At 37.3% G+C, this 27,527-nt stretch overlaps 3 protein-coding genes across 4 annotated transcripts in view; all 3 read left to right on the top strand.

Annotated features, from left to right (window-relative positions):
- The first annotated feature begins 3,624 nt into the window (after positions 1–3,624).
- On the top strand, positions 3,625–11,900 carry LOC131771803 (protein naked cuticle homolog 2-like). Of its 2 annotated transcripts, XM_059087671.2 has the most exons (7): positions 3,625–3,825; positions 3,986–4,012; positions 4,139–4,254; positions 6,121–6,193; positions 7,283–7,383; positions 8,115–8,219; positions 9,062–11,900. In XM_059087671.2, exons 1-7 carry the CDS (start codon positions 3,801–3,803, stop codon positions 9,992–9,994), a joined length of 1,380 nt encoding a protein of 459 aa, XP_058943654.2. In that variant the 5' UTR covers positions 3,625–3,800; the 3' UTR covers positions 9,995–11,900. The 2 variants fall into 2 exon arrangements, with proteins under 2 accessions (XP_058943654.2, XP_066020075.1); XM_066163978.1 differs by lacking the exons at positions 3,625–3,825; positions 3,986–4,012; positions 4,139–4,254 and adding an exon at positions 4,320–5,904.
- Positions 11,901–15,247: 3,347 nt separating this feature from the next.
- On the top strand, positions 15,248–16,928 carry LOC131771818 (type I iodothyronine deiodinase-like). The gene is made up of 2 exons (XM_059087681.2): positions 15,248–15,649; positions 16,665–16,928. Exons 1-2 carry the CDS (start codon positions 15,248–15,250, stop codon positions 16,926–16,928), a joined length of 666 nt encoding a protein of 221 aa, XP_058943664.1.
- Positions 16,929–18,339: 1,411 nt separating this feature from the next.
- The window catches only part of LOC131771801 (puratrophin-1-like), a 30,343-nt gene continuing 21,155 nt past the window's right edge, over positions 18,340–27,527 (top strand). The window contains exons 1-5 of the mRNA XM_059087669.2: positions 18,340–18,477; positions 19,653–19,829; positions 20,734–21,109; positions 22,233–22,358; positions 25,451–25,574. Coding sequence (XP_058943652.2) covers positions 18,466–18,477; positions 19,653–19,829; positions 20,734–21,109; positions 22,233–22,358; positions 25,451–25,574 — 815 coding nt within the window. The 5' untranslated portion in view covers positions 18,340–18,465. The remainder of the gene's footprint in view (positions 18,478–19,652; positions 19,830–20,733; positions 21,110–22,232; positions 22,359–25,450; positions 25,575–27,527) is intronic.

The raw sequence follows: 27,527 nt of genomic DNA on the forward strand, positions 1-27,527 counted from the left end.
CAGGGCTGGTTCAACCCCGTTCTCTTCCTAACTTTCTCTCACCCAACTCCTAAGCTTTACCGAACAGTCCTATTTAAGCCTAACGTACATGGATAACGTAATGCCATGAATAATCTACAGGATCATGTAATCTACTACACTATTGGCTAAGTAGGAATTTCGTCTTTTACAATATTAATTACTTTTAAGAGTTCCGGTGGATAACAGTTACACAAAAGGACATGACAGGTGGCTGTTACAGTTTAACACTAATAACAACTGCTTACGGGTGACTAAAGGAGAACTGGTAGCGTTTACGCTTTTCTGAACTAAGTTTTCTACGTGGAATATTGTGTTTTTTTGAGCGTAAGCATGAAAGAACTCGATAACTAAAAATCCTATCGTTACAGTTGAAACCAGTTACATACATTTTTTAAAGGAGCGGGTCGAATACACCTTAGTTCTTTTATTTATAACAATTTACCGTGCGCAGCCGTGTGTAGCTTCCCTAGATTCAAAAGAGTTACCTGACCACTCCAAAACTATCTTCAAATGTACTTAAACTTTTAGAATCTATATGACGCCATTTTTTTTTTCAATGCAAAGAATAAAACACTCATTAACTAGGCTGCGCAGGCAAAACCGCAGTGAGGTTCACAGAGTTGCTGGTAAGGCAACGAAGAAACACTGAGAAAAAAAGGGAACAGAGACGTCGCAGGTCACAAATTATCAGCCAGGTGGCTAGATGGTGGCTTCTGTTGTTAAATTCAAGAGTGTTTAAGGGATACAGTTTGGAAAGCTTAGGTTGATCTTTGAAATCTAAAAGGGTGGTCAACATCAGCATTTCATTTATGACTTTAATTGCGGAGAAAACTTGAAAAAACATGATCTTAACTCAATTCATTAACTCAGTGTAGGAATCTGTTGTAATAAAAGTTGAAGGCACCCACCCCACCCAGGAAACTTGCTATACTGGCCGCCCCTAATGGAAAAATCGCTCATGCGCAGCTGGTGAGTTTTCTTCCGACTTGATTCAACATGGCGTTTACTGACGAGACAACATTCGATTACTGAAAAAGCGTAATAGTAATGTGGTGTGTTATGGCTTGGTGGCGTCCTTAGTTGATTGAATGTTCAGTTGACTGGATGGACCCGAAGGGTGTAGTCACAACTCAATCAGACTTAAGTCGGCATTAAATTGAAACGTTCATCACAGAAACTCTGGTTCTGAGGACAGCGCTTGAGCATTTCGAGCTGCGATTGACTTTTGCACCTATTGCTGTCTCAACCCGATTTAGGCAAATTGATTTGACTTCGAAAAGACTTTCAGCCGAGTTTTAATGATGTAGAACGTTTAGCTAAGTGGATTGAAAAATATTCCTCTGGGAACAAGACTGGAGATAAGTGGGATGCTAATATCACCTAGGGAACAGGGGTCACGTAAGTGGAACGAAAATTTCTTCCCCTGAGAACCGGGGTACAGGTAGTGTGATTGGGTAAAATTTAGAATCGAGAGAAGAGGAGGAGATAATCGGGATAGTGATATTGCCCTGGAGTACCGGAAAGTAGATAAGGGGAAAGGTTAATATCACCCCCAGGGAACGGGAGGGCTGACTGAGTATCCCTTCTTGTTGACGCTGTCTTTAACAGAAGCTTTAATACCTGAATGTCAATAAATATTACAGAATGATGTGAGTTTGTCAGCACTTAACCTCGGTACTTGAGGAATGACGACATTAAGACGGGAGCGGGAAGTCGGAGCGGAACTGAATCCACTGCCGGCGGCGTTAAGTTTCTCACTGATCTGAAAAGTTCATCAAAGATCTTCACGAAACATCTAATTGACGAAGGCCTCTCTTGGTAAATAAAATATTATTTGAAATAATTTTTGAATTGAGAAAAATGTGTTCTTCATCCTCTAAAGAGGGGTGTAAGATTATCAGCCAAAAAAATTGTCGGCTCATCCAATCATTGTGCACCTCTCAAAACACGCAATGAATACTTTGATAAAAATACGCACCGCATGCACCAATATCGCTGATTGCTGCCGAGTTATATTAGTACCTCTGATTGTGATGAATGTTCATATGGAAGGACCAGACGAAGATACGGTCTTTTAATATGCGATGAAAAGATAATTTTGGACCCTCATTCACACTAAGAATATGAATTTTATTTTGTTATTGTTTCGGTAAAGGTGATAAGCCCGCGCCGATTTTTCTACCGCCATAGTGCCACAGCCGGCTACAGCTGCCAGAGAGGAAACTGAACATCAGTCGAGCCGCAATTAAAGCATTTTCAATTGCTTTTCACTGTTTGTGTTTTTCCAGGCATTTTCCGGAACCCCTGTTTCTCACTTGCTGTCGCTAAAAGCTTTCACACAATAGCTCCTAAACAATACGCGCCAGTATTTAGTTCTCGTTAACACCTCTTAAATCAAGCACCTTTTTTCAAAATTTTCAGACCTCAAGCAGACTAAAGCCAAATTCTACAATCCCTTTGATTGAAGAGAGTCGCCCTAAGTTTTATTGTAGGACAAGGCCCGCCAGGTCAAAGTTATCTATTAATGTCTCCATATTTAGAGAACTTAACCTAAAAGTTTAACCTGCGAATTTTTCAGCATGGGTTTTGGCAAAGTTAATCAGTAAACAGAAAATATGTAACTTACTACGTGTTACTAAATGATGAAAAGATTTCATAGACGACTTGGAAAAAAGTCAAGGAGAAGGGCTTGTGGAGACAGAGGTATGAAAAAATGGCCTTTTTTCTATAACCCCTCTCCAATCTCGAGCTTCTCTCAAGTTGTCCACTTAAAATATTCATGAAATTTTATCTGTCTTAAACAAAGTGACTTTATGTAAACATAACTCGCCGAATGTTTTGTCAGACTTTTTAATCTCCATTCTGTTCAACTCTTCAAAATTCAGTTTGTGTAAAAAATCAACGATTACTCCTGCCGATCATTTTAAGTTTTCCGATAACGTTTTGCTTGGGACTGGCGGCATTGTTGTTACATATCGGGATGAACATGTCCGGCCAGCCAGATGCCGGCTGAAGACCTGTCAACCTCCGAAATGCTATATTCTCTAAATCAAATTCTTCGTCGGAAATGCATTGAAGCCGTTATTTTACAAAATCAGGGAGAGCGGTGTTTTGTATTAAAGCAAATATTGAGATCTTCTTGCACGAAAGTCTTTCGGTGTCATCGTTTTTTTTTTATACAAAAAACCGCACCATCTTTTCAGAAGAGCAATGTTGAAAGACACGAAAGTGCAATGAATTTCTGTTTTCATTCCTTGTTTAACCAACTTCAGAAAAATTGTTTCAGCTCTAATGAAGAGCAGTTTGATGGTTTGCTGTTAGATTGATATGGAAATCATGGAATAATTGAAAAAATTGATCGAAAGTTAACCGCAATCAACAACTAATTTATCGTATGGTTTAGAGGGGAAATATATCGTTTATCAGACTCATTTTTCTCGTCTTTATTGCTGTAACGTTGAGGAAACAGAAGATACTGATATACAATCCACCGTAAGTGCAAGCGAAGGTTCACTTCTACAAAATTAGTACTCTACTCTAATTGGCTACTTTTAGTGCCAGCCAATAAAATCGCAGCTTTTTCTCATTAAGCTTTGATTAGAACAATCGAATCAATTTCTGTCAGTCGCACAAAGCAGTAAGCCGACTTCTCTCTGTACTTCAAACGGAGCGAGGTAACTGGGCCATTCCGCCAGACTTTTGCGTCCAAGTTTTCCCGCATCATTCTTTACTTACAATTGTGGCCTATGTAGTAGAAATGAGCTGAAAGCATTCTTGATATGGGAAAGAAGTACAGCAAACAAGGTAAGGTTCTGTGTGACGAAGGTCGCCGAGCACGTTCGCTCGATGGCTTAACTCTTCAAGACAAGATGCCATAATTACATGTTTAATATACCACCGTGCGTATTCTCGGCGTGAGGCTTAACTTTGTACTCTTCCTCATCAAGATTCTTTTCCTTTCTAGCGTGGATATCAAGAGAGGGACCCGAAGGTATCATAGTCGAAGAACGAGCCAAGAGCTGTGAAATTTGCCTTGTTTATTTTTCGCTGCCTTTGTGCAGTGTTCACGCCGATCTAATGATTTCTTTTCGTTTTCTCCTTCTGCTCTTGAAAACAGGGGACTGCGTGGCGGAAAATGACGCTACAAATCTGACTTTGGATTTCACTGAAGAACCGAAAGAAAAGGCTACATGTACGGCCGACTTCACATACAAGGGCTACCCTGTCAATGTAGTGAGTATAATATAATTGATTTGCCGTTTATAGGGAATGATTGATTCTTCAGCCGAGACCCATATATACCATCTACCCTAATATCAACATGTGAGGTGATTAAAACTTTTTTTAACATGCCATTCGCAATAGCAACTTTCTTGTGTGAAAAGGAAGTGTTTTCCTGTGGTTGTTGGTAGCTAGCGAATGACGGCTTTGATAGCTGTCGGTTTCGACTGAAGTGATAAAACAACAGAGCCACTCGCAAAGGTCAACACCACACCATCGTATGGTTCGACTTGCGCTCGTGATTTGTCATTATAGCAAATTGCTTTGCGTTCCTAAATGAACTCAGCTCGCTACTCCAAATAACATCAGTCTCATTTCTGCTGACTTGTGGTCACATTTTGAGACGCGAATTGAGATATGTATGACGACGTTTTAAAACTCTCTGGGTAGACTAAATAAATCGGTATCTTTTTCTGAGATATTTAATTTTTGGCAGATTGATCGAAATATGCGTGTGGCAGTTAAACGTGGAAATGGTGAAGGAGTCAAAATTCCAAAATGCGTAATCGATTGTTACTTCTCTTTGCTTTAAGCCAGAAATACCTTCAAAGAGAGCGATTTCCGTCTATTCCTCGGCATTCGTGATCATGACACTGGTTTATTGAGCGGGCCTCCTTGAATAACCGTAAATAACTTTGAGCCTGTCAACAGAGGAGCGGCAGGCTGAAAGATTTCTGATGATGTTTCCTGAAATACAAGGGGACATGTTTCCTGCACGCCTCACTTTCTCACACGCTCTCTCACTCACATTCAATCTGATATAGAGTATTTGAATGTGAAAGAAAATAAATACATTTGTGTGTGTATAACATGCTTAAGTAAGTGTGTACTGCCTTCATAAACATGTTATGTTTATTTTAGAATGTCACCTCGTTTTTCGAAGTCCATGTGTAGCGAAAGAAATGTTCAAGAGATGAACTGCGTTTCTCTCCATTGAAGATTTCTCCTGATTTGTTCTGAAGTGTTGGAAAAACAAATTTTTAGAGAGGTTTCTAGCATGTAGTTTCGTCGTGACGTATTGGGTAATACCAAGAAAGCTTTCCGTTTTATGTTTTATCTGAACCTTGAATTAGCTTTCCCTGCTGTTAGCGAAATCAAACCCCTATATTTGCAGAAACATACAGCCTACTTTATTTTTGTGGCTAAACTTTGATTACGGACCGAAAGAAAACATTTTAATATATATTTATAATGCCTTTTTTGTAGAAAACTTAAACGCAGTTTTCAGCCTTTTTTTTCAGATTTTCTGTCACAAGTGATTTGAAAAAGAGAACACAATGCCGCTCAATTACGCAAACTAATATAACTTTTAAGAAAAATTATGGTAATTTTACAACAATATTAATTATGCAGTTCTAAAACTAAATCAATGTTAACTCATTGTAGTGGATGACAGCTAAGATTTTGTTCTTTTGTCTTGTGGTTAGAATGATTTAATTGTTTTTGAAGCGTAGGAATTTAAATTGAGCCGCTGAAGTCAAGTATCAGAGATCACGTTTCGTTCTTGGTAGAAAGCTCCTTAAAAGCATTTTTCCCTTTGCTGATGTCATTCCTTCACATTCTTCATCTAGAAAACATTGCTGCAGAGCTATGTCCTCAAATGTATGTAATGTAAGATAAGTTCCTCCATAAAGAAGCTTATTCAGCCACAAGCATCATGTGCTGCAAAGTTCAGCAAGATTCATGTTGCAGTCCTTAGCACAATTATTGTGGCTCTTCCCTTGCTAATCTGTTGCACAATTCTGCTTCAATGTCTTTCAGCCCCCTTTGCTTGGGAACAATATTTGAATTATTTTATTTTGTTTGTCTTTCTCAAAGCTGCAAGATGGACACTGTGGATCAGAAAAAGAGTTCTGTAAAAAGTATTCTTACTATGACTATCCCATTGAAGGTGTGTTGTGATATTCTTTTGCCAGAACTCTTGGTAATTGTTTTGACTCTATTTTAACTTAGAAATATGGACTAGTTCATCTGGATTATATTTAATTAGATTTAATAATTAAATAATGTCTAATGAATATGAGTGGTATTTTTTAAACTCTTTGTAAGCTTTTTAAACACACTTTAGAGCCTCTTTATCAGTCAGTTCTTAAGGCAATTTTCATAAACTAATTATTCCTAATCCACCCTCAGAAAGAGAATTTTTGTTTAATGAGGAAATCTTTTGGAAAGTGCAAGATCTCTAACCGACAGGAACTATATTTGTTTTTCACATGATAGCCATCAAGCAGTGTTACTTTACACACAAATACTTTCACTGAAAAAAAGTCCTTTGGATAAATTGACTATAGCTCTTATACAGAAAAATTTTCCCATACCTTGGGGGCGACATTCGTGTTACTTATCACATATGGTTCAGTAACAAGATAATTGCGGTCAACATTCTCTGTTGTGGTATAGTGTCAAAGTAGGTCACAGTCTAAATGATTGGATTGATTTTAATACAGCTCCATCCCTATCTCTAAATCCTGGGTGGAATAAAGAAAAACATTAAACTTCTTTGCCCCCTCAAAACAATGTGGAAAGGAAGTGCATGGCTGAAACGATTGAAGGAGTGGTTCATCTTGTTACGATGACCACTTTTTACTTGGGCCTAGAAGGATCTTGCTCATATGCAGCATTGTTCTTGTCTACACATGTAGATTAGGAAATTAAGAAAATCTGCAATGGGGTGTTCTGAAATGATTAAACAAAACCTGAGTTATTGAAATCTATCAAATGCATTTGGAAGCTTTTCCAGAAAGTGATGTTATTGCTATTTTATATCTTTAGATTTTGCTTTCTTACATAATGTCAACCCTAAATAGCGGTAGATATATGTTTTCATGAACATGTTAAGAATTCAAACCAAGCTTGTCTTTGTCCTTGATTATAAAAAACTGCCTTTCAAAAGACCCTCTCTATGAAGACAAGGGAAGGAATTAAGCAGCTCTGAAAAATATTAAATGTGTGATGCTTTTTTTTTTTTTCCTCTTGGTAGTTGTTGAATTACCTGATGAACCAGATGGTAAAAGATTTGAGCTGTTTTTTGAGCGCGAAGGACAGGTTGAAGCTTCTACCCAAACCACGAGGCCAATCACGGTAAATGTTAAACCTCTCCTAAAAGAACATCTTTTAGATTTGTTTAAAAAAAATACCTATCACAAAACTGTATGTAGAACATGTGCAGAGAGTTTTTCTTTTTCGTTTTAGCGCGTGAAACAGGGGATTAACTCTTGATCTCCTTCACATGATTTTCATTTTACCGACTCTTTTTTTTTTTCGATATAGCCAAAATTACAGTAATTGAATAAAGAGGATAAGTGTCAAACTGTGGTGCTGCATCTGTGGGGGCTATTTAAGGGTAATTTGGTTATATCAAAGCTGATGTTTAAAGTGCAATCCCTTCATTAGAGAGAAGAGAGATATTGCGGTTTGCGTGTTGTTTATATACAGAAACAGAGCATCTGCTATTGATGGGAAACATGGTAACTGTGGAAATTGAGAATAAATTGGTTGAATGAAAAGCATTTGTAAAATTACATAACTGGCCTTTCAGAAATAAATACTATTGATTATAGTTTGAGTCAGTAAAATGACAAGGACTGTCTTAAGAATTTTCATGCTCTACATGAAACTTCGTTGTCTTGCTCTAATAGAACCATTGGCTTCACTCTAATTATACTGCAATGTTTTACTGTACAGTACAGTAATGACTGCAAATTATTTTTTTGTACTTTTCATATTTTATTGTAACAGTGCTCTAAAGGTGAACTATTTTACACAACAATATGTGACTTTCCCTCTACTTTGATTGGTTTATATTTTTACAGGCGGTAAGTGAATGTGGTCAGTCAATTAAATCAACAGGATCAGACCGGCAGGAATGGTCATACACCCTTTATGACTTTGAAGGCCAAGGCCAAGTCACTCGAGATGTAAGTTTTCTTTGTCCATAACAGGATTGATGTTACATTGGAATGTCAAAGCCATGGCTTAATATAAGTTGTCTAAGAGAAAATTATTGTGATAGAGTAGTAACACAAGTCCATGCAAATGGTTTCATGATATTCAGAGCTGGGAATATTGAGGGTCTACTATCTGCTTAAATTAGTTTCCTTCTCTATATGGTGTACCGTGAACAGAGTGTACTGTACATTAGGTAGAGGTAGAATTTTCTGGTAACTTGCAGAATTCTTGGAAATCAATTGAATTCTCAATATAACATATGCGATATTACATTGGAATATCAGAGTCATAGCTTGATACAAGTTGTGGAGGAGAAAATTATGGTGTCAGAGTAGTAAAGCAGGCCATGCATATTCAGGGCTTGGGATATTAATTTAGTTTCCTTCAACAGATAGAAAACAGTGAGCAGAGTGTGCTTTATATTAGGTGGAAGTAGCATTTTCTGGGAACTTTCTAGAATTCGTGGTTTAATTAAGGCAAATTTCATTTAAACAGGGAGGATATTATGTTGTTACATTAAAATATTCTATTGCTGTTTCATTCTCTGTTGAAAAGCCTGGGTAGCAAAAAGGTTTTGTTTGACTCAGAGTATTCTTCATTTAAAAAAAACTATTTTAAGGAAATCTTTTGAAAATTACTGATCTAGTGAGCTTTTGATAAGCAAGAAGTACATGTATGTGAGAGATTTTCATTTAAAGGATAGGATCTTAAACTTTTTTCAGCCATTGCAAATCCTGAAATTAGTTCTCCCTCCAAGGAACAAGGATTATTTTGTTTATCTCCTCAAGCTGATGATAATTTGTTGTTGTAGGACGTGAAGAACCTTGTGAAGTCAATCTATGATGTCCTTGGCAAAAGCATTTCTCATCCCAAAGGAACACAAAAAGATCCTGTTAAAAAACTCTGTGTGAAATTGTCACTCTCAAAGGAAAGAGGCAGAGATCTTAATAGTAGGACAAGGCATGAATGTGTCCTGACTGGTAGTGGCTTTGAGGAACATCCCAGAAGGAGTAAAGGCAGAAAGTACCTTTCAATACAAAGAGAGGGGTCTTTGACTGTGAACCCTCCATCTACAGACTGCCTTGGTCAATTCAGACCTAAGAGCAGCCTGTGTGAGCCAATACAGTCAGAGCAACATGCCAGCAGCAGTGGGCATCCTCGCAGATCATCATCATGCAGGAGGTGTGAGCACAGGCAACCTGTTGACAAGGATTGTGTGAGAAATGACCCCCGAAGGAGTGCCAACCCTGTTGACTCAAAGGGAATGTATCATTTCCCTAAGAGAATGCAAACTGGGCCTGGAGAATGTAACCCACCAGTATCCAATAGCGAGGAAATGACCAGAGTTAAGGATTGGATCAATCAGTGGTGTCACATGTATGACAAGGGGGAGGAAGAACCCCGTGAAGAACACCACAGGCACAAACATAAGCTGCACCATCGACATCGTGTCTGCCAAACCAACAGCTGTGATATGGGCTGTGGCCTTCGTCGCTGCCCTCAGTACCTTGATCTTGCAACAGATCACCTAACCTACCCTTACCACACAGAAAGTCAGTCATTCCCTTTTGCAAATGGATCTCCCTCACCACAGCACAGTCACAGACACAGTGAATATCATCACTGTAGGCGCAACTTAACTAGAGACAGTGACTTATGTCATCAGGATGGACAACCAGTCATGCATCGCCATGAGCACCACCACCATCACAGTCACCATCATTATCATCACTATGTCAGCTAAATAACTTTGTTATTTAAATTCTACCTTTGACTAAAATCATTTTCACACAATTTATGGTTTTTAGGTAAGATTACATGTGGTGAAAAGTTATAACATTTATAGGGAACAAGCCTTGCTTGATGAATAGGACCTTGTAAAGAGGCACACTTTGTGATGAACAATAAGAACTCAAGCAAGGGGTTACTCTCAATTACTGGAAAATATTACTTTATGCAAAGAAGCAAGAATCTTTATGTTTTAAGACTTTTTTGTATAGCCTGTTAAATCAAGTTGAATTATGTATTTTCTACCTGTCTTGAAACTGCATGCATGAAGGGCAAACAGTATTGCAACTTGTCTTTGCTAGAATGGGATTGTTATATATTTCACTTTTATAATATCATACAATTTAATGTACATGATATTTGTAAGAATCATCAGATTATCCCAGACTGAAAGCAATATTTAACCATTGTTGTACTCCATTTAAAAACACCATGCGTAGGTAAGGAATTTTAGACTGCCATGAAATGTGATTAAAGATAAGTAAAAAAATTTATTCATCCATGAAAAGTACTTTTGTAATTCTTTTACATGTAAAACAAAACAAAATGAACATTGTGATTTTAAATGCTTTTTTGATCAACAAAACAAATGAGCTCTTTATTTTTTATTAGGATTATTCACAGGTTGTAGGAACAATGGCAGTGTAAACAGGAATTTGTCTTTTTTTTCAACTTTATTATTGACTTTTTCTAAGCCAGTTAGTTGTGAAGTACGAGTATATGCTTTATTGCTGTTTTATCCTCACTCTACATTTATTGCCCCTTTTTTAGAGTATAGTAGCCTTGGGAATCATATGAGGTAGACAAAAACTAAAATAGAATTTAGCTCACGGATAAAATTAAGCCACAACAGGTATTCCAGGCAGTTGAGGAATGGTTCAGAAAAATTTTCTTAAAATCTAAAACCCTAGTTATTTGAATCAAAGGAAATTTAAAGTATATCTTATTCACATTGTATAAAATCATTTAAGAAGTATTTAACAATTCCAGTGTATATTCAACATTTACCGTAATAATAATATTATATATTTCACAATGCATCAGGCGAATCTGTCTGCTTTTATATTTGTATCTTGAATCTAGATATATGTACATTTTATTCTGAAACTGAAGGAGACAGTTTTTTGGTCTTGACGCAAACCTGTTGACACAAACGGGGACATTCAGTCTAGTTGATACAGACATAAAAGAATAATGTGATTTGAAAGAAGGTCTATTAACCGCAATCTTTGGCAGTGTTCACACTTGGTGCCCGGGCACCGTGCCCGGGTTCTATTCTACGCCGGGCACCAATGTGAACACACCTTTTTTTTCCTGGTACCCACGCCAGAATTCAGGCACGGTGCCGGTGCCCGAGTACAAGGTCTCGACCTTGTACTCGGGCACTAAACTGGGCACTGAGTCCTTGTGTGAACACATTTTTCGTTGGTGCCCTGGCACTTTACCCACAAACCACTTGTTTTCGTACCCACAATTCCTTGTCCCACTCGAGATTTCAAAATGGCGTCCGACGGTGCAAAGTGGAGTTCAATAGTGAGCGTGTGCTCTGTTTATTGAATGTGAACATATCTTCAGACTGGGTACCGTGTGTCTGAACACAGCACCATTTTGTGCCGGTGCCCGGGTACTAGTGCCCGGGCACCAGGTGTGAACACTGCCTTTGAAGGGACTCGCTCCATTTGGTGAGGTCATATTTGTATTGATGGCTTCCTCTATCAGGCCAACCTTAAGGGATTGCTCTTATTAGAGAAAACGATAAACAACTCCTCTTAATGCCACAATTGACCTCCTAATGTATAAATCTCGCTCAAAAATACTTCTTTAATTTTGGAAGAAAACCATGGATTAAAAATTACTTGAAAGATTATTCTTAGTTTTATTTGAGTGGTTCGGCTTTTAGTGACAGTTCAAACAAATTCGGGACTTTGGCAACCGACCGCCTAGTAAGATGCCGGTTAATACAAGTTCGACTGAACTTTGTTTCCATACTCAGGGTAGCTCCAAAACCCTTTTCATAGAAATATAGAATGAAAAGTTAAATGCATACCCGTCTACGATGAATCTTTGGGGGTAAGGTGGTTAACGTCTGAGTAGATACTTGAGTTGGGGTGCTCCCTCGGAACTAAGAAAAGTGTCACGGTGAATGATTGGTTTCGCCAGTGAAGGGACTAGATAGAAATGTGATAGGAGCGTTTCTGATTTTCCGTTGGGTTCAAAGTCGGTGTCTATTATAAAAAAGATGTTCCAAAGGAGGGGTTTGTGCGGTAGGAAGAACCCGAAAACCAATCTGGGTTGTTATTTGAAACTGCATTGTCTTTCGCTTTATTTGCCCGTAGAAATTGATAAAATCGTATTCGCCTGGGGCAATAACGATTAATCTTCGATGAATGAGACTGCACGCTCCTCGTGGTGTCACATAAGCAATTTTAGCAATTACACGTACACCGAACAGGAATAACCGCGCCGTCAGCTCAAGGCTCGGGCTCTAGGCTCGTGCAAAGGCGCCTTTTTCAACTTTTCCCACGTGACTCGATACTTCGTTTCGCTTGCCGTAAGTGTTTAATCACGTTTAGGTGTAAGGTGTGCACATTATCGTAAAAAATTTTAGCGACCGCGCACCACTCGCTTAAAAGCAGTAAGCGGTCTTGGGGTTGGTTGGAGGTTTCTGCACAATGCGCCTGCGCAGTGGAACTACTCACCAAAACACAAGAGCATTATCGAAGACCTGACCTCATAATTATCTATCTTGTGGAAATTGTAATTAGATTTCTAATTCTTTTAATCATAACCATTACAATTTCCTCAAATGTCATTGGTGCATCAGCTGCTTTATATTTCAATAATCACTCTGTACAGTTGTAACCGGACAGTGTAATCGGACAGTGTAACCGAACAGCTGAAGCAGCCAATCATGGTAAGTCCACTCAGCGAAATCCACTAATCACAGAATTGATCATAATAACCATAGAAACTACCACTTACCCTGGAAAAAAAATGGGAAATTCCAACTTTTTTGCTTTAGACATTTTCCCTGCTGGAGATATTTGTCCTAAATGTATTTGGTTTTTATAATGGTTATGATTAATTGATTAACTTCGTGTCGTCCAATTCTGCCTTTAATCATACTTGTGACTGACAAATGGTACCCCCGCTTCGCGGTCGTCCGATTTTGTTCATTACTCGTATGATTACAGACCGAATTGGACTCCACTTGGTCTTATTATCATTATTAATCGAATATATATATCTAGACTTAGTTATTTCATATATGCGCCTTTCCATTGTTTGTTGTTGTTTTTTTTTAATTTATTTATTCTGTTTTTAGGTGATTTGCCTTTGAAACATTTTTCATTCGATTTCAGTTTCCCTAGCGAGATTTTGTCTGCAGCGCTTTCCATATTTTTGATGATGAAATATATCGCCTTTAACTCGCCTTTTCTCGATTCGTTTCAAATCCTGGCGTAGGATTATGACGCACACCGTGACAGGTTCTGTGGCACTCTGCATAAATTCATAGTAAATCAGTCTTCAAGTTGATTAAGACCAGCGAACTGTGAAAATCAACGAGGAAAAACCCTGGTTATACTCTGAGTAGTAGATGTCAGTTTTGTTAGCATTATCCTTCCTACTAAGGGTTACCCAAGTTACAGAAGCTTTCATTTATTTTTGGACTTTTCCGGTCGTTCAGTCGGAAATAAGTCTCATCCCTGTATCGCCCTCCACTACCTGACCGCGCCACTTTACTACCTGGATGCCTAATCTAGGCTTTTTTTTCACTTTTTTTTAATGTTTGTCAGTGCTCGTACTGGCAAGCCTCGATTGTTCCAAGGGCCCAGTTACTCCATGGAGCATGTGTTACAACGAAAAAAAGGGCGAAATATTCGTGTTGACATTACATAAACTGTTTTATCCTTAGGAGCTCGAACCAAAAGATGCAAAAACAATAAAACGGTTCTGGTGGACTAACGGCTTGTCCACGAGACGTGCAAACTTGAGATCGAAATCAACCAAAGTGTCATTGTTTTTGGCGAAGACGGGAAAGTTTTCCCAACGCAAGCTAAGGGGAAAGATGGCTGTGAGACCTAGGGTATCAATGCATTTGTTTTTGGCCCCGAGCAGGGCAATGCTACTTGACTGAGAATAACCCTCTCTGCATGTACTAAAAGGGTCTTTACTTGAACTTTTCTCAAAATTATTTGACAAGTTTTGTTATTTTTATATGAACGTAACTCGCGAACGTGTACTTGAAAATCCTTTTGCGTTAGATGGTCAGACTGCTGACATCTTCAGCCTAATAAACGGGACTTTGAGCGTGATACTCGACTAGTTTACCGTGTCTGACGCATCTCTGAGCCGAGACAAAGTGCTGCGTCATGCCAGGTACGTACGTTTTAAACAAGTAAATGATATGGGGGCGAAATTTGTAGATTCAACACACTACCTTAGCGCTCGCCTTGTTTTTTTAGGTTTTTGTTTTAATATTTCAATTGTTATTACAGCGCTTGAGTGGGCGAATTACAATACCAAAACATCACTGGACTAATTGGCCTGTGTACACTCCGATCCGACACGTTTGTATTACGTTCGTCATTTCGACAACTTTCTATTGGTCACTGTGTTTCTCACTTACTGGCTTCTACGTAAAGTTATCGGAGGCCCTCAGATAATTTTACCCATAATAAAATATGCAGAGATATCTTACATAGATTTGTTCCCATTCGTTTTCCACAGGCAAACAACAGTATTTTGATCACATGTCCAAACTTCTAACCAGTTGATACGAAATGAAGGTGTTACATGTCTGAAAAACCAGACCCACGTGCATAGATTTGCACATTTTATGTATAATGTGTTACAGGCCGAAAAGTTTTCAGTCATACCCACGTACTATGATTTACACATTGAACAATACATCTAAGGGTTTGAATTAATACTTATTTGGGTTGTTGGTACCCGGAGGAGTACATTTTATGACCAAACCTTTGTTGCAGATTCCACGCCTCCTCAGAGTAATGACTTATGCTTCCATTGAAATCCCAGTGCCTTTTTTATTTTGAAGTAAAAGCGGGCTATCAGGTAACTTCCTATCAGATAATTGTGCTTTTAGCAGCTAGCCATGTTCTCCATTCGGATTAACCTTCCTTCTTGCAAACTGTACTTCTTTGCGAGTCTTCTTTGGCTCGCGTTCGTTGTCGGAAAAGTTTTCAATATGATTCCAGTGTGTCAGAAAATGCTGCAAAACCTCTTCCTAAAATGGACAAGGTGTCGAGTACATCCAGAAGAGTTTTGGCACACTATGTTTAACACTGAAATGCGAAACACTCTTTTGCATATTCTTTGGAGAGATCTTGTCAAGAAAGCATTTCTTCATGGACCCGCAATTGACGTTCCAGTACTCTGCCTTGATGGTGAAATTCCTCGGCGGTGTAATTTGTTAGACTTCCAGCAACCAGGCCGGCCATTGGTGATAAACTTTGGGTCATGTTCCTGACCAGAGTTCATGGTGGACCTACAACAGTTTAATAAAATGGTCCGCCGCTATCAGGGACAAGTCGACTTCCTTGTTTTATACATCGAAGAAGCACATCCAGTGGACGGTTGGGCGTTTAAGGTAAAGCAAATTGAAAAAGAATTGGAATAGTGAGAGTCCCTAAACATTTGAACAGTGTTACTATGGATTCAAGAGCCGAAAACTGTTCAAAAAAAGTCTTCGTAGGAAACGTTTTTCATTTTTCAAAAATCTAACTATTTCATGTTTTCAAGCAAATTCTGTGAGCTAGGTTTTAAGACTGGTGAGCGGGCTACAATGAGATGTGAAGTTTAGCCGGCTTACTAATCCGATAACAAATGAAGAGGAGTATGGCTGATGATTCCTCTTCAATTCAGAGAACAAAAGAAATTTACGTTCTGTTACGCTAGAGAGAGAACAAACTGGATGTTACGCAAAGACCCTGCCTTACGACAAGTTTAACAACTTTCAGAAACATATTCTCAAACATTTTTTCATGCCATTCTGGTACTTTCAACATTAGGACTTGTATACCATAATTAGCTGAAAATTCAGTTTTCTTAAGTTTAGAGGTAGGCTTTGAAAGACTTTGAAATGTAGGCTATAAGAAAGAGTAGTCAAAGAAAACCCAGAGAAGATTAATGTTAACTGTTTTACCCATGAAAATATGCGCTTTCAGAGATAAAATTAACGACATGTTTTCCATTGTTTGTTTCACGATTCTTCCATTCATCACAATTGGAAATACAGAAGATGAATACCCCTCTAATTGCATGCATTAATTACTTACACGAAAGCACGTTCTCTTGAATTAAAAGATCATTATCCTTAAAAATGGCTGAAATTTTTAACTTGACTCTAAAATGATTAAGGGGGCTGGGTATACGGGACCTCAGATCTCCTAAAAAGCTTAGAAGAAAAGTGCACAGATTAATTTGCGTCCAATTAGGATTATCCCTTGGGAGGGAAACAAAACAACTCGCATTGAACCCAACGATCTCACCAATAAATGATAAACGTACTTGATATTGGTTATTTAATGACCCTCCTTTTTCAACTGTGGCGAACATAGAATTTGTGTTTCTTACTCTATTTTTTTGTAATGTTATTTTGACAGAACAACCCCAAGATACTTCAACACCGAACTATAGAAGAAAGGTGCGCGGCTGCTAAGCTTCTTCAGCCTTATTGTCCTGACGAGGTTTCAATAGTTGTTGATACAATGTGCGACGCTGCAAATGCCGCTTATGGTGCCATACCGGAAAGACTTTACGTCATCAAGGATGATGTTATATCATACCAGGGAGGGGTAGGGCCTTTTTCATACGATCTTGCAGAGGTGGAAACTTGTCTGACTCAGATATTTCAAGAACAAAATTGACATGGCATGAATAACAATAAAAGATAACAAGATTAATCCTATATAAAATGAGCTGCACATAACAATGTTTTCACAAGGTTAGTTTGCAAAAATTAAATAGAAAAAGTATTAATTGTTTTGAAAGATCTAAGTGGGTTTGTTCTTCTAGTTGAGAAATGAGACTGTGCTTGTGTTGATGTTTCAGTCACGCGAAGAAAAATTTAAGCAGGTTGAAACAACAATAATAGTGATATATTATGTAAAAAATGTGTAAAAACCTTCTTAGGCTTAGGAAATCCAAATTACTGAGCAGATCGATTTTTAGTGTAAGAAAGAATGGAATGAGTGGAAAACGGCAAACTGCTATTGAGATAAATCAGTGAATTAATGAAAGCACTGTATTTTAGACCTCACTTTATTTACTTAGTTTGCAGGGACCTGCTAAGTTTGACGTTGTAGTTTTTTTGCAGTATTCTTTATGACAGTTTGCACACTAATTCCCAATAGGGGCAGGTGTTAGCTTGAATGTTTGAATATTGTGAAAGAGCTTGCAATGTTAAATAAATACTTTGGCTAGACCAGAAAGTAAAAAAATTAGTTGGGAGGGAAGAATTGTTTTGCTTGAAGTCAAGAGATAGTTATGACATAACAGAAATAAAATAAAACTTCGGTGAAATGTTTTCCTGATCTACCCGCGAAACTTATGAACACGAAACTTGCCGGCCTACGCACTAAAATGCGATCAGTCTAAGTTTTATCAGGTGAGTGTTTAGAAGGAAAAGGAAAAAAACAACTAATGAAAAAATCATAACGGCAAAAAGCGTGGAAGGCTGGAAAGAACTGATAAAGGTTAGTCGAACAAGAACTGCAGCAGATGGGGTCATATAGGAACAAAATGGAACTCAAATGGAACTCAAAGCTCAGGCTTAGGAAAGGTGGAGGACGATTGCACCGGCAACCTCTTTTTTCATAACAGCAGCGGGTTGAAAGAGAAAGAAATAATTTTGGGGAATGAAGTGTGCGCTGGATACTCGTTGAGATAATTTCGCATCAGTAGTTGGTTGTGAAACCCCAAGTTGAAGAGAGTAAGTTGTGAACTGCCTTTCAAATCAGGCTGTTGCAGGCACGTTTACATTTAAATGCCAAATTTTTGGATGTTCAACAGTTGTCAAATTTTCGTGGAGCACTCTGCCTTGTCTTGGTTTTACGGAACAAAAGCGCCTCTCAAGGAAGGTTTCATTGGCAGTAAATGAAGTTGGGATTTGGGCCAATTTTCGCTGAGTACAGGCCCTCTGGTCACTGACTTCTTTGATGTGAAGTCCGCGAGTATCAATCCCTGTGAGCCCGGTGGGTGGTGGTTTTCAATTTCTAAGGGTGCCGAGGGTAAGTGCAACGGAAGGCAAGTCATGCGCACAATCCAATATGGCGGAAGTGTGTTGTGAACTCCCCTGACCAATAAGGAGCGGCTGAATGCCACAGATGAGCCATGAACGTTCTGAAATATTTACCTTTCAAACTATTTATTTAATGCTTTGATTCTTATAAGCCACCGCAGCCAATGTCTTTTAAGGTAAGGAACAGAGAAACGGTAAAATCGGTACGTGTTACTTCACGTAGCGGTGCTCGCGTGTCGAGCAGTGGTTTCCTCGCAGCTCTGTGTAGAGATTCACAGTTCATTGCTAAGATGAATGCCGTTTGGAACAAATATTAGAATTTCTACACAGTTGCTGTTTTGATTCCCCTGCCAGTAACGTTAGGAAGTCGGTGGTCAAAGTCATAATTTGATATGATCAACCAGTTTTCCTTTATTTCAGCGATGGAATGATTCATTTTCATTGATTGCTCATTTCTCTCAACTGGGTTTGAATAACATTAATTTAAACATCACCTGGAAGAAGTTAACAAAATAAGGCCTTAATTGTCTTTAATATAAGAAAGGTGTTGAGTTGTTTTCTTGAATTTGACTGTTAAAGGGCCAGTTTTAGTCGGATTAAACATATCACATGGCTACACATTCGCGTCTAAACGCATTAATTGAAGAAGTGCTTCCAGTTTCCAGTGATTGCTTTGTTGCAAAAAAAATATTCTCTCGCTATTCTTTTGAGATTTAATTTCACTTTGCTTGATTATGGTTGACCTTTATGGTTATGTAATATTTTTTGCAATAATAATGTCAAAGAATCAATTCGTCAAAGTTCAATTTGAACGTGCAATTCAGTAGAAAATTTCTCCTCGCAAATACATAATGAGAGCGGTGTATCAATGAAGCTGATGATTAAGTATTTATTTATTAATGTTGGTGTCTGTTAACTTCCATATTGATAACAAGTTATCAGAGTCGCCTGATTCACATGATGGTAGCAATTTTCAAAATTTACATTTATATATTAACACTTAAAAACATAATAATTTCTTATTTGAATACAGCTGCTGTTATTTCACTCTTACCCTGAGAAGCAGTTCTATAAACATTGTTTGGGTTTATAAATTTTTTCTCTTAGTATGAAAAAATTGTCTCTGTTGTCTCAAAAAATTACATTTCCTGCCAAGGTGGAATGTGTCCATTTCCTTTATTATGAATTTTTTGCACCTATTTTGCACATATCAAATATAATTGACTTACACTTTAAATTTCTCTAAGAGTGCATGGAAAAGAAAGGTTCATGACAGAGTTAAAGCATGATCAGAAACATTTTATGTAAATAGTTTTAACAGACACAGGACCCATTATTTTCTGATGTACAGGTAAGAGACAATGATTGGGACTGGCGATCCATTTGTCAGGACTTTTTATTTGACCGTCAAGTTCCACATCTGGAAAATATTCTTGAAGCTCACTACAGAGGAGATGTGAAGTGTTTCATTCAGCAGTACTTAGAACCTGTTTTAGCACTACTCAAGAAATTAAAGGTGTCAGCTGAGGTGAGTGTTAAGTCTTGGTTTAACTGTTGTCCATGTTTATGATATTTATTTGGTAAATCTCTAATTCTTTGTAGATCAACATGATACTAGGTTGGTGATATAATTTTTTTGTCTGGTTCCCTGTAAGGAAATTACTTCTGAAGAAATGTTTATCTTCTTGGAAAATACAGAGGAACCTTTATTCTAACTTGAAATCATTTTAGAGTACAACAAACAGATGTGGATTGTCTCTCAACTCTTAAGAAATTAAGTGGGAAGAGGGATTGGTACAACAAGCTACATTACACACATATTTCAATTATTTCCTCACTTATGATCTATTGGGGGACACAAGTCATGCAGAGATGATGTCACAATTAGAATTTTCCGCTTCCTTATCATACAAAACATATAGCCTTCATGCTGCCACATGTTTATAAAAACAGATCACAGAGAACATCAAAATGTGGTAAGAACCTTTTTAGGAACACACTGGCTAGTAGCTCAAGGGCCAATTTTTTGTTCTTACCACTTTTTGATGTTATATGAAATATATTATATAACATATAACATGGAATGTATTTATTGATTTATTTTTCCTGTTGGAAAAAATCAGGATTTCTTACTTTAGTGAAAGTAGTTTCTTTTTGTATTCAGAATTGTTTTGTTGTTATTAGATGAGTAAATATAAATCTAAGTTATTGATGCATGATCAGTTACTTTTCATTCCATAAGCTATTGGTGTTCACTTTTTCTCTACTTCTCTTCATTATAATAGTTATTCTTTTAAGAATTAAAAAAATTTTTAAAAGGTTTTAGAGGCTCACTTATCTTAAACTCATGCTTAGCACTTGAATTTTGTAGCTTCAAGTGTAATATTTTTTTACAAGATCAAGATGTTGATAATTTTTTTTTTTTGTTGCAGAATTTTTTCTGCAGCAGTGAGAAGCCAGATGATGCCTGGGTACCTTATTACAAAAAACTTGTTGGCAATGTTATTCATGTTACTAAACTGGACTCAAGTCTCCACAAAGGAGATTTTTGTATGAACTTAAGCTTAGCTGTTCCAGGAAATCTTATAATAAAATATTACAGAGCTGGAAATGTGCAGTCATTTCCACTGAAGGCTGAAGACTTCCCTCTCATTTGGCAGAAGAACTGGACTGACAAGATGCGAATAGAGATGCAAGGACGTTTTTTATTTTTAAACTGTATTATAAACTCCAAGAGAGGAATGGAAAGAAGGCCATGGAGGTACCTCATGTCTGAAAGCGGAAATGTTAGTGTTAAACAGTTGAAAGGTATGTTGATTAATGATTATGTATCAGGATGTTTGTCTTGATTCTTTTATTAGCATTTTGTGTTAGATATTTCCTATAAATTTTTGTAAACAATAGCTGGTATATTAGGATTATCTAGCCATGGGAGCACTTTTCATTTAGTAACTAGCTGCCAATTGTAAAATCTCATGTTTACCTCAAGGCCTCTTTATCTATGCTTGGGAACAAGATGACATGGTAACTAGGACTAATTTTTTGTCCTGTCCATAAAGGAAATTCTGGCTTGCTTTATGAAACTGATATTTGAACCTGGGTGTTGTTTGTTTGAGAAATTTTAGCCTGACAGGCAAAATGAATAAGGTACAATCTTTCAACTTTCATCCTGGTTCATAGAATGGACTGGTCTTGTGGAAACTTTTCCACTTGGTTACCTAGGAGTAGACAGGTTTGGCCATTGTGTTAACATGCAGGTTAGAACAGTTTTGTACAAACTAATGTCCCATGCACTCAGTGCGTGTAGGAGACTTACAAAACGTGAACTCCTGAAGAGTCATCTGATGTTTTGAATTGGGAAGGCAAAGAGGATGTAAACATGTTTACTCAGCTGATTCATTGATCTCATAAACAGAGATCTTCTGGTTTTCTTTTGTGAGAGAGGAATTTCTGGAGTTGTAACCTGAATGGAAGAACATTGTGATGACTCTATCGCCTACAATCCAGTGATTACTGGATTGTCTGTGTCTAAAGCCATCATTTTAATTGGTTTGTTCTTCCACTTCTGCTTGTGCTGCTCTGGAAATCTGGTTTCTGTTGGATGGTAATCATGGGAGTCAGTAAGGGAAAGTGGAGGAAAATGAATGGTTGTGATTTTATGATTCCAATTCCATTGGTCGTAGGACTCCATCCACAGTTGTAAGTGTAATATTCCACTTACAACTCCAGTTTTTGATTTTCACTTGGTGAAAGCATTCTTACAATTTCCACTTTGACTCTGACTCCATTCTTGGGAGCACACTTTCACATATGAAAACATAAAACCTTTTTGAAATAGGAAATTGCACTGCTAAGCAATTAAAATAGGTAAAAGAAATTGTTACTCAGCAGTTACACCATTACTTTTTGTATGTTTTTTAATTTCACACAGCTATTGATGAAGATGGCTTGGAGAAAAGTTGCAAAGTAAGCCGTCAATCTCTGTTTATGGAGAAACCAATGAATGCCTTTGATGTGAACTTTGAGTTGCTTCACAGCGGTGTGGCTTCACTTCCTGGTATGAAAAAAAATACTTTGACTGTTTTTCTATTTTTTTAGTTGTCGTGGTGAATTGAGTGTTGAGAGGAGTATGATTTTTGACTAGTTTTCTATTTAACAGCAAAAACTCAAGATGCTGCTGACGTGTTTCCATCTCAAATGGTCCTGGTTTAGGCTTTCTCTTTGCTATGTTCTTCCTCTCTCACAGGGTCTCATTTCCACATTAAGCACAGTTAAAAAATTACTAGTAAACTGTCAGGGGAACTTGGAATTTCCTGACTTCCTTCAAAGAGAAGGAAGTGATTAAAGTGTTTCTTCTTGTTCTTTAAAACCCTTTCTAGTAATAGTTGTGGATTTCTCTAAAATTATAAATACTTCAATGTTATCATATTGTAGTATTGTAGTAAATAGTGTTCATCAAGTGACAGACCCCTAAGGATTTTTTTTGCAGTCAACAGTATTTTTTTAAAAAGATGTTTTGTTTGTCTCGGGGCTATTACACTTTTTTGGCAAGTTTTGTCAAACAGTTTTGTTGACTTTTTATCTTCCTTTTTAACATTCTTTCCCTCATTTTTAAAGGGAAAGCTTTTAGGGAAAATAAATTGTTGTGCAACTTTGTTTGTTTTGTTGAAAATGTTAGTACTTTGCCTATCTCTCAATGATGAATTAACTATAAATCCATGGAAGTGGAAATAATTTCTCTATACAGTCAACTCACCATGGCTAATTTGAAGTAAGTTTGATATTGTTGTCTATTTATATATTGCTGTTGATTTTCAAAAGTGCTTTTAGTTCCTCTTGTGCAATATAATTAATTGACTTTTATGATGATTTTTATCTCTCTGTCAAGTGCTGTGTCTTTTTCATTTTATTGTTGTATTTTGGTCTCAAATGGTTGCTATGGCATTTTTATCAAAATAAACAAGAATGGTAATAAAATATCTCTGATATCACAATGAAAATTAGCAAGTAGGAACAGAATGGAACTTTTTTGGCAAATCATTCTAAATTCACATTATGACATCTCAGTGAAGTTAAGAAATAATAATTTGAATTTCATTTTTATTGTTTAAGCCACTGAATTGTGTTGGTATTATCAGCTTCTGTGTACCAAACACTCAAATATTAGAGTTTTTTCTCTTCTTATAGATAAAGTATATTCGATAGGTTTTCTTCACGGTAAATGCAAATTTTGTACATTGAACTTTTTTGTATTTAATGTCCTTACTTCCTGTGTATTTATGCTTAGTAAAACATTTGTTGATCATCAGATGTTATGTAGGAAATATGAATAGTGAATATTGCTGAACATCTATAGATTCAATTACTGCTGATTCATGGTGTTTCATGAAAAATGGACCATTACATTACCCACTTAATCTGTGATGACAAAAAATTGATATTACCACCTCTAAGTATGAAATACTAAGTAGTGTTTACAACTGATCACCCATCTTTCAATTCAAAAAGAGATATTTCTTCTCGGTTTTTTTTATACATGCACCATATGAGCATATCAAAAACTAATCTGATGATACCATGATAATTTACAGGAAGATTTTTTTATCTCAGTGTTCTTGAAATCAGAACATTGTTTTAACATCTGTGTATAAATGATATATTACTTGCTGGAGTCAGTAATACTAGTTGAATAAATTTATCTGCATACTATAAGCTATATATGTATTTATATATCGTTTAACTTTCTCTCCTCTCAAGAGAAGTCCTTACTATAATTTATCACTTGTCAGTTATATTCTTTGCAGATGCATATTTTACAGAGATTTTTAAAGCCTTAAAGAAATTATAGTGAGCACTTCATTAACCACTGAAGTAAGATCATATTTAATGCAGTTTTAACAAAGAAAAAGCTCTATGCAAGTGACCTTTAATTCTAGGACTGGAAAGCTATTTTAAGGGTTTTTGTTTAAATATAAACAATATTGGTCTGTGAATGTTATAGAAAGTTCACTGTTATCAAAGTATGATGTCACTTGGTATCATACTGCTTTCCTGTGTATTCTTCTTGGATCTTGTTATCATTAGATGACTGTAAAGGTAACAGCAAACTATCTCATTTTATATACTAATCATTAACTTTTGGTATGGTTAGACAACTACCATTTTCAAAGTTTTGATGTGTGAATCATGTTATATTGTACTTGTTGATCAAAACAAAGTCCACAAGTCTTCCTTTTAAATTAATGTTTTAGAATAATTTGTTACTTTGGTTCTTGAACTGTTCTATGTGGACTTGTGTGCCATTTATTATTAACATGCACCAATGGTGAAAGTATTGTATTGTTTGGTAACAAAGGTAGTGTAGCATGCAAAACAGTGACATACACTAAATCTGAGTTTTTGAATGTAGTGAATTTGATGATCCCACACTTTCAGATTAAATATTAACCTTTCTGCTCCCAGGAGGGACCAAGAGATAATTTTTCCTTGAAATATTAAAATACTATCTAGCAGACAGCTAATGAGATTAAAGGAAAATAATTACTAGGAGATATTTGATTGAACATCAAATTCTCAGATCTAACTTGAAAAGTCATGTAGGGCAGACAGTAAGGAGAATTACCATTGAGATTTCTGGAGTGGAGGGATTAAATTCAACAACTTAGTTTATTTTGACTTAGTATGTTGGGTTGATTTGTTTTAAAATATCAATGTCCCAAGACTTGTCTAATGTTTACAACTTGTAAAATCTTGGGGCATTCAGGGTATACATAGTCAAAAAAGTGACAACACTCTTCTCTTCACACTGGTCCAATTCATAAAGTAATTGATGCCATATGAAAAGACTGCACATGAGCTGAGCCAGCCCCCACCTCCCCCTACTGCTGCTACTGAGGTATCACTACTCTTCAAAGGTTGGGATACTGGTCTGTTACGGGTTATTGCAAACCTTTTTTATCAAGTTTGCCTGACAATTTTCTTCCCCCCATTTATACTCCTGGTGGGTGGAGAGAAAGGCACCGTGAGAGTAACGTCGACAAGAATAAGACACATAGGACTTGGCATGCCTTGAAGTCGGGTTTAGTAACCATGAGGTGATGGTGATAATAGTGCCTCCCACATTGATGTGTTGTTATCTTTGTTCTTTAGGTAACAGAGACCTAAGAGGTGGAGCTATCCTTGTGGTCGACATGTCACGCCCTGATTGGGATAATGTTGCTTATACAAGTGTAGACTTAGCAAGACTGTTCATGTACTTCCACAGCATTCCTATGTGAGTACCTCCAATTTTTTAATCATTCATTCTTCTTTGAAATTTTTTTTGATCTGAACATATTTAGTTTGGATAAGAGAATCGATTGTTCAAATTATTGCTCTGTCCGGATGGTCTATTGCAGTTGCTCAGAGTCTTTTTTAATAGCGCTCTATCGGGCGCTAAGTCACAAGCAATTGACATTTTTGGTGTGTGGTACGCTGGAGGGAGATAAATCAAGTGAGAGTCAATAGTGTGGCGTCGAAGCGTATAATATAAGTATATTGAAATCCGAAGTCACACAGAGAGACTCTACATTAAGCCGGGAGTTAATTGGTGATCCTGTGGTAATAAGGACTCTCAACGAAATGAACCCACGCTCTGCTTATAAACCACGTGGTCATTTCTTCTCAACGCCCACGCTTTATCAAGGGTTCATTGAAATGAAATTCTTACAAAATGTTTAGACACGTTCTCTTCTCTTGTGCGTACCTCTCTAATGCGACTGCCTGGCGTTGTGTTGTTACCTGGGGAGCGCGAGAAACCAAGGCTGATATAGACTACACTTCTGCTGAAAAACATTGAATATTAGTCCGACATGAAAGTGCTTTTCGTCTCTTAAACTTTCATTCAAGTGACCTCGTCAGAAGTTTTGCGAAACATGATTGTTTTCTCAAGAAGATTTCAACGTGCTTCATAAAAACCCAACGTACATTATGAAAGTCCAGTTCTAAGGAAAGTTATTTTTTATGAGTTTTTTGTTAATAGAATAATTTATTATACTGGTATGTCTTGATTAATCTAATGAGTGGCAACCGAAAGTGCCTCCACTTTACAAGTCTCATGGTGGTCTGTTTAGCAGGTCTGTTATCTCATCCCTTCCCTCTGCTAAGTCTGGCACACTGTGCCACAAGGCTCAGTTTGTGTTAGCTTAACAGAAAGTTACGTCAATCTCGTAGGCGCTTACTTCTAGAATACGATGAAGTTTTCTGTCCGCGCACATACTTTGAGTGTATAGTTCCCTGAGAGAGCGTACACGTGGTCTTAGCGTGATGACAAGTGCGGAAATCAGTGTCTGCATTGCGTGCAGTTAGGGCTAATCCGAGTGTCTAATATCATTGTTGAGTCGGTTGGCCTTGCGATCCTTATCAGTGGATGTTGGGTCGTGTAAATCCGTTGGATAATTATTCGAGACTATTGCCGCATTGAAATCCTTCGCCGTAGCAACAATTTTACCTGTGGTCAGTCCGTATCTTAACTAAGGTACCCAACCAAAGGTATGTTCATCTTGCAAGAGATCATATAAAATTTTTATGGAGTAGTTGTTGGTGAGCTGTGGAGATTATGCTGTGTTTATTGTTGGTGTTTTAGCTTGATAATCTGCTTGCCTTCTTTCATATAAGTATGTCAGAAAGCTCTCTCGCTAAAACGCTTTCCGTAAAGTGATACGTCTCTCTTTGTTTACATTTCGGTTAAGACAATCCCGTCTTTTTCTTTCTTTTTTTTTTGGAGACTGTTGAGAGCTGCTTATTTAAACACGAAAAAAAAATCTTTAAATTATTTTCACGCGATCAACTACTGAAGAAAAATAACAGCAAGGAGGGATCTACGAAAGGTCTGCCCATCTCCTTGTCAAAGGCATTGTTTCCATAAGCACCACAATTGTATCGAGTGTTTACGTCTCAACCGAAATGTGTCTGAATTGACGCATTGAAGAACGATAGTCTAAAGGCGCGGTAGACATGGAAAACCGCTCTACTAAGGAAATATTTATAAGCTCTGGAGAAGACTCGTTTGAAAAACACGACGATGTCAAAGGTCGCACAGGAGATATCTGGGCGTCTCCGCCAACTGAAGGAACCAGATCCATGTATGCGTCTACTTTGATCACACTTGTTGTTTCTTGGTACAGTCAACTGACCTGTACTTTCAATGTTCAGGGTGTTTCACTTTTTTAAATAAAACTCAGTATGA

This window comes from Pocillopora verrucosa, chromosome 3 (genome assembly GCF_036669915.1).
Source record: "Pocillopora verrucosa isolate sample1 chromosome 3, ASM3666991v2, whole genome shotgun sequence".
NCBI classification, from domain to species: domain Eukaryota; kingdom Metazoa; phylum Cnidaria; class Anthozoa; order Scleractinia; family Pocilloporidae; genus Pocillopora; species Pocillopora verrucosa.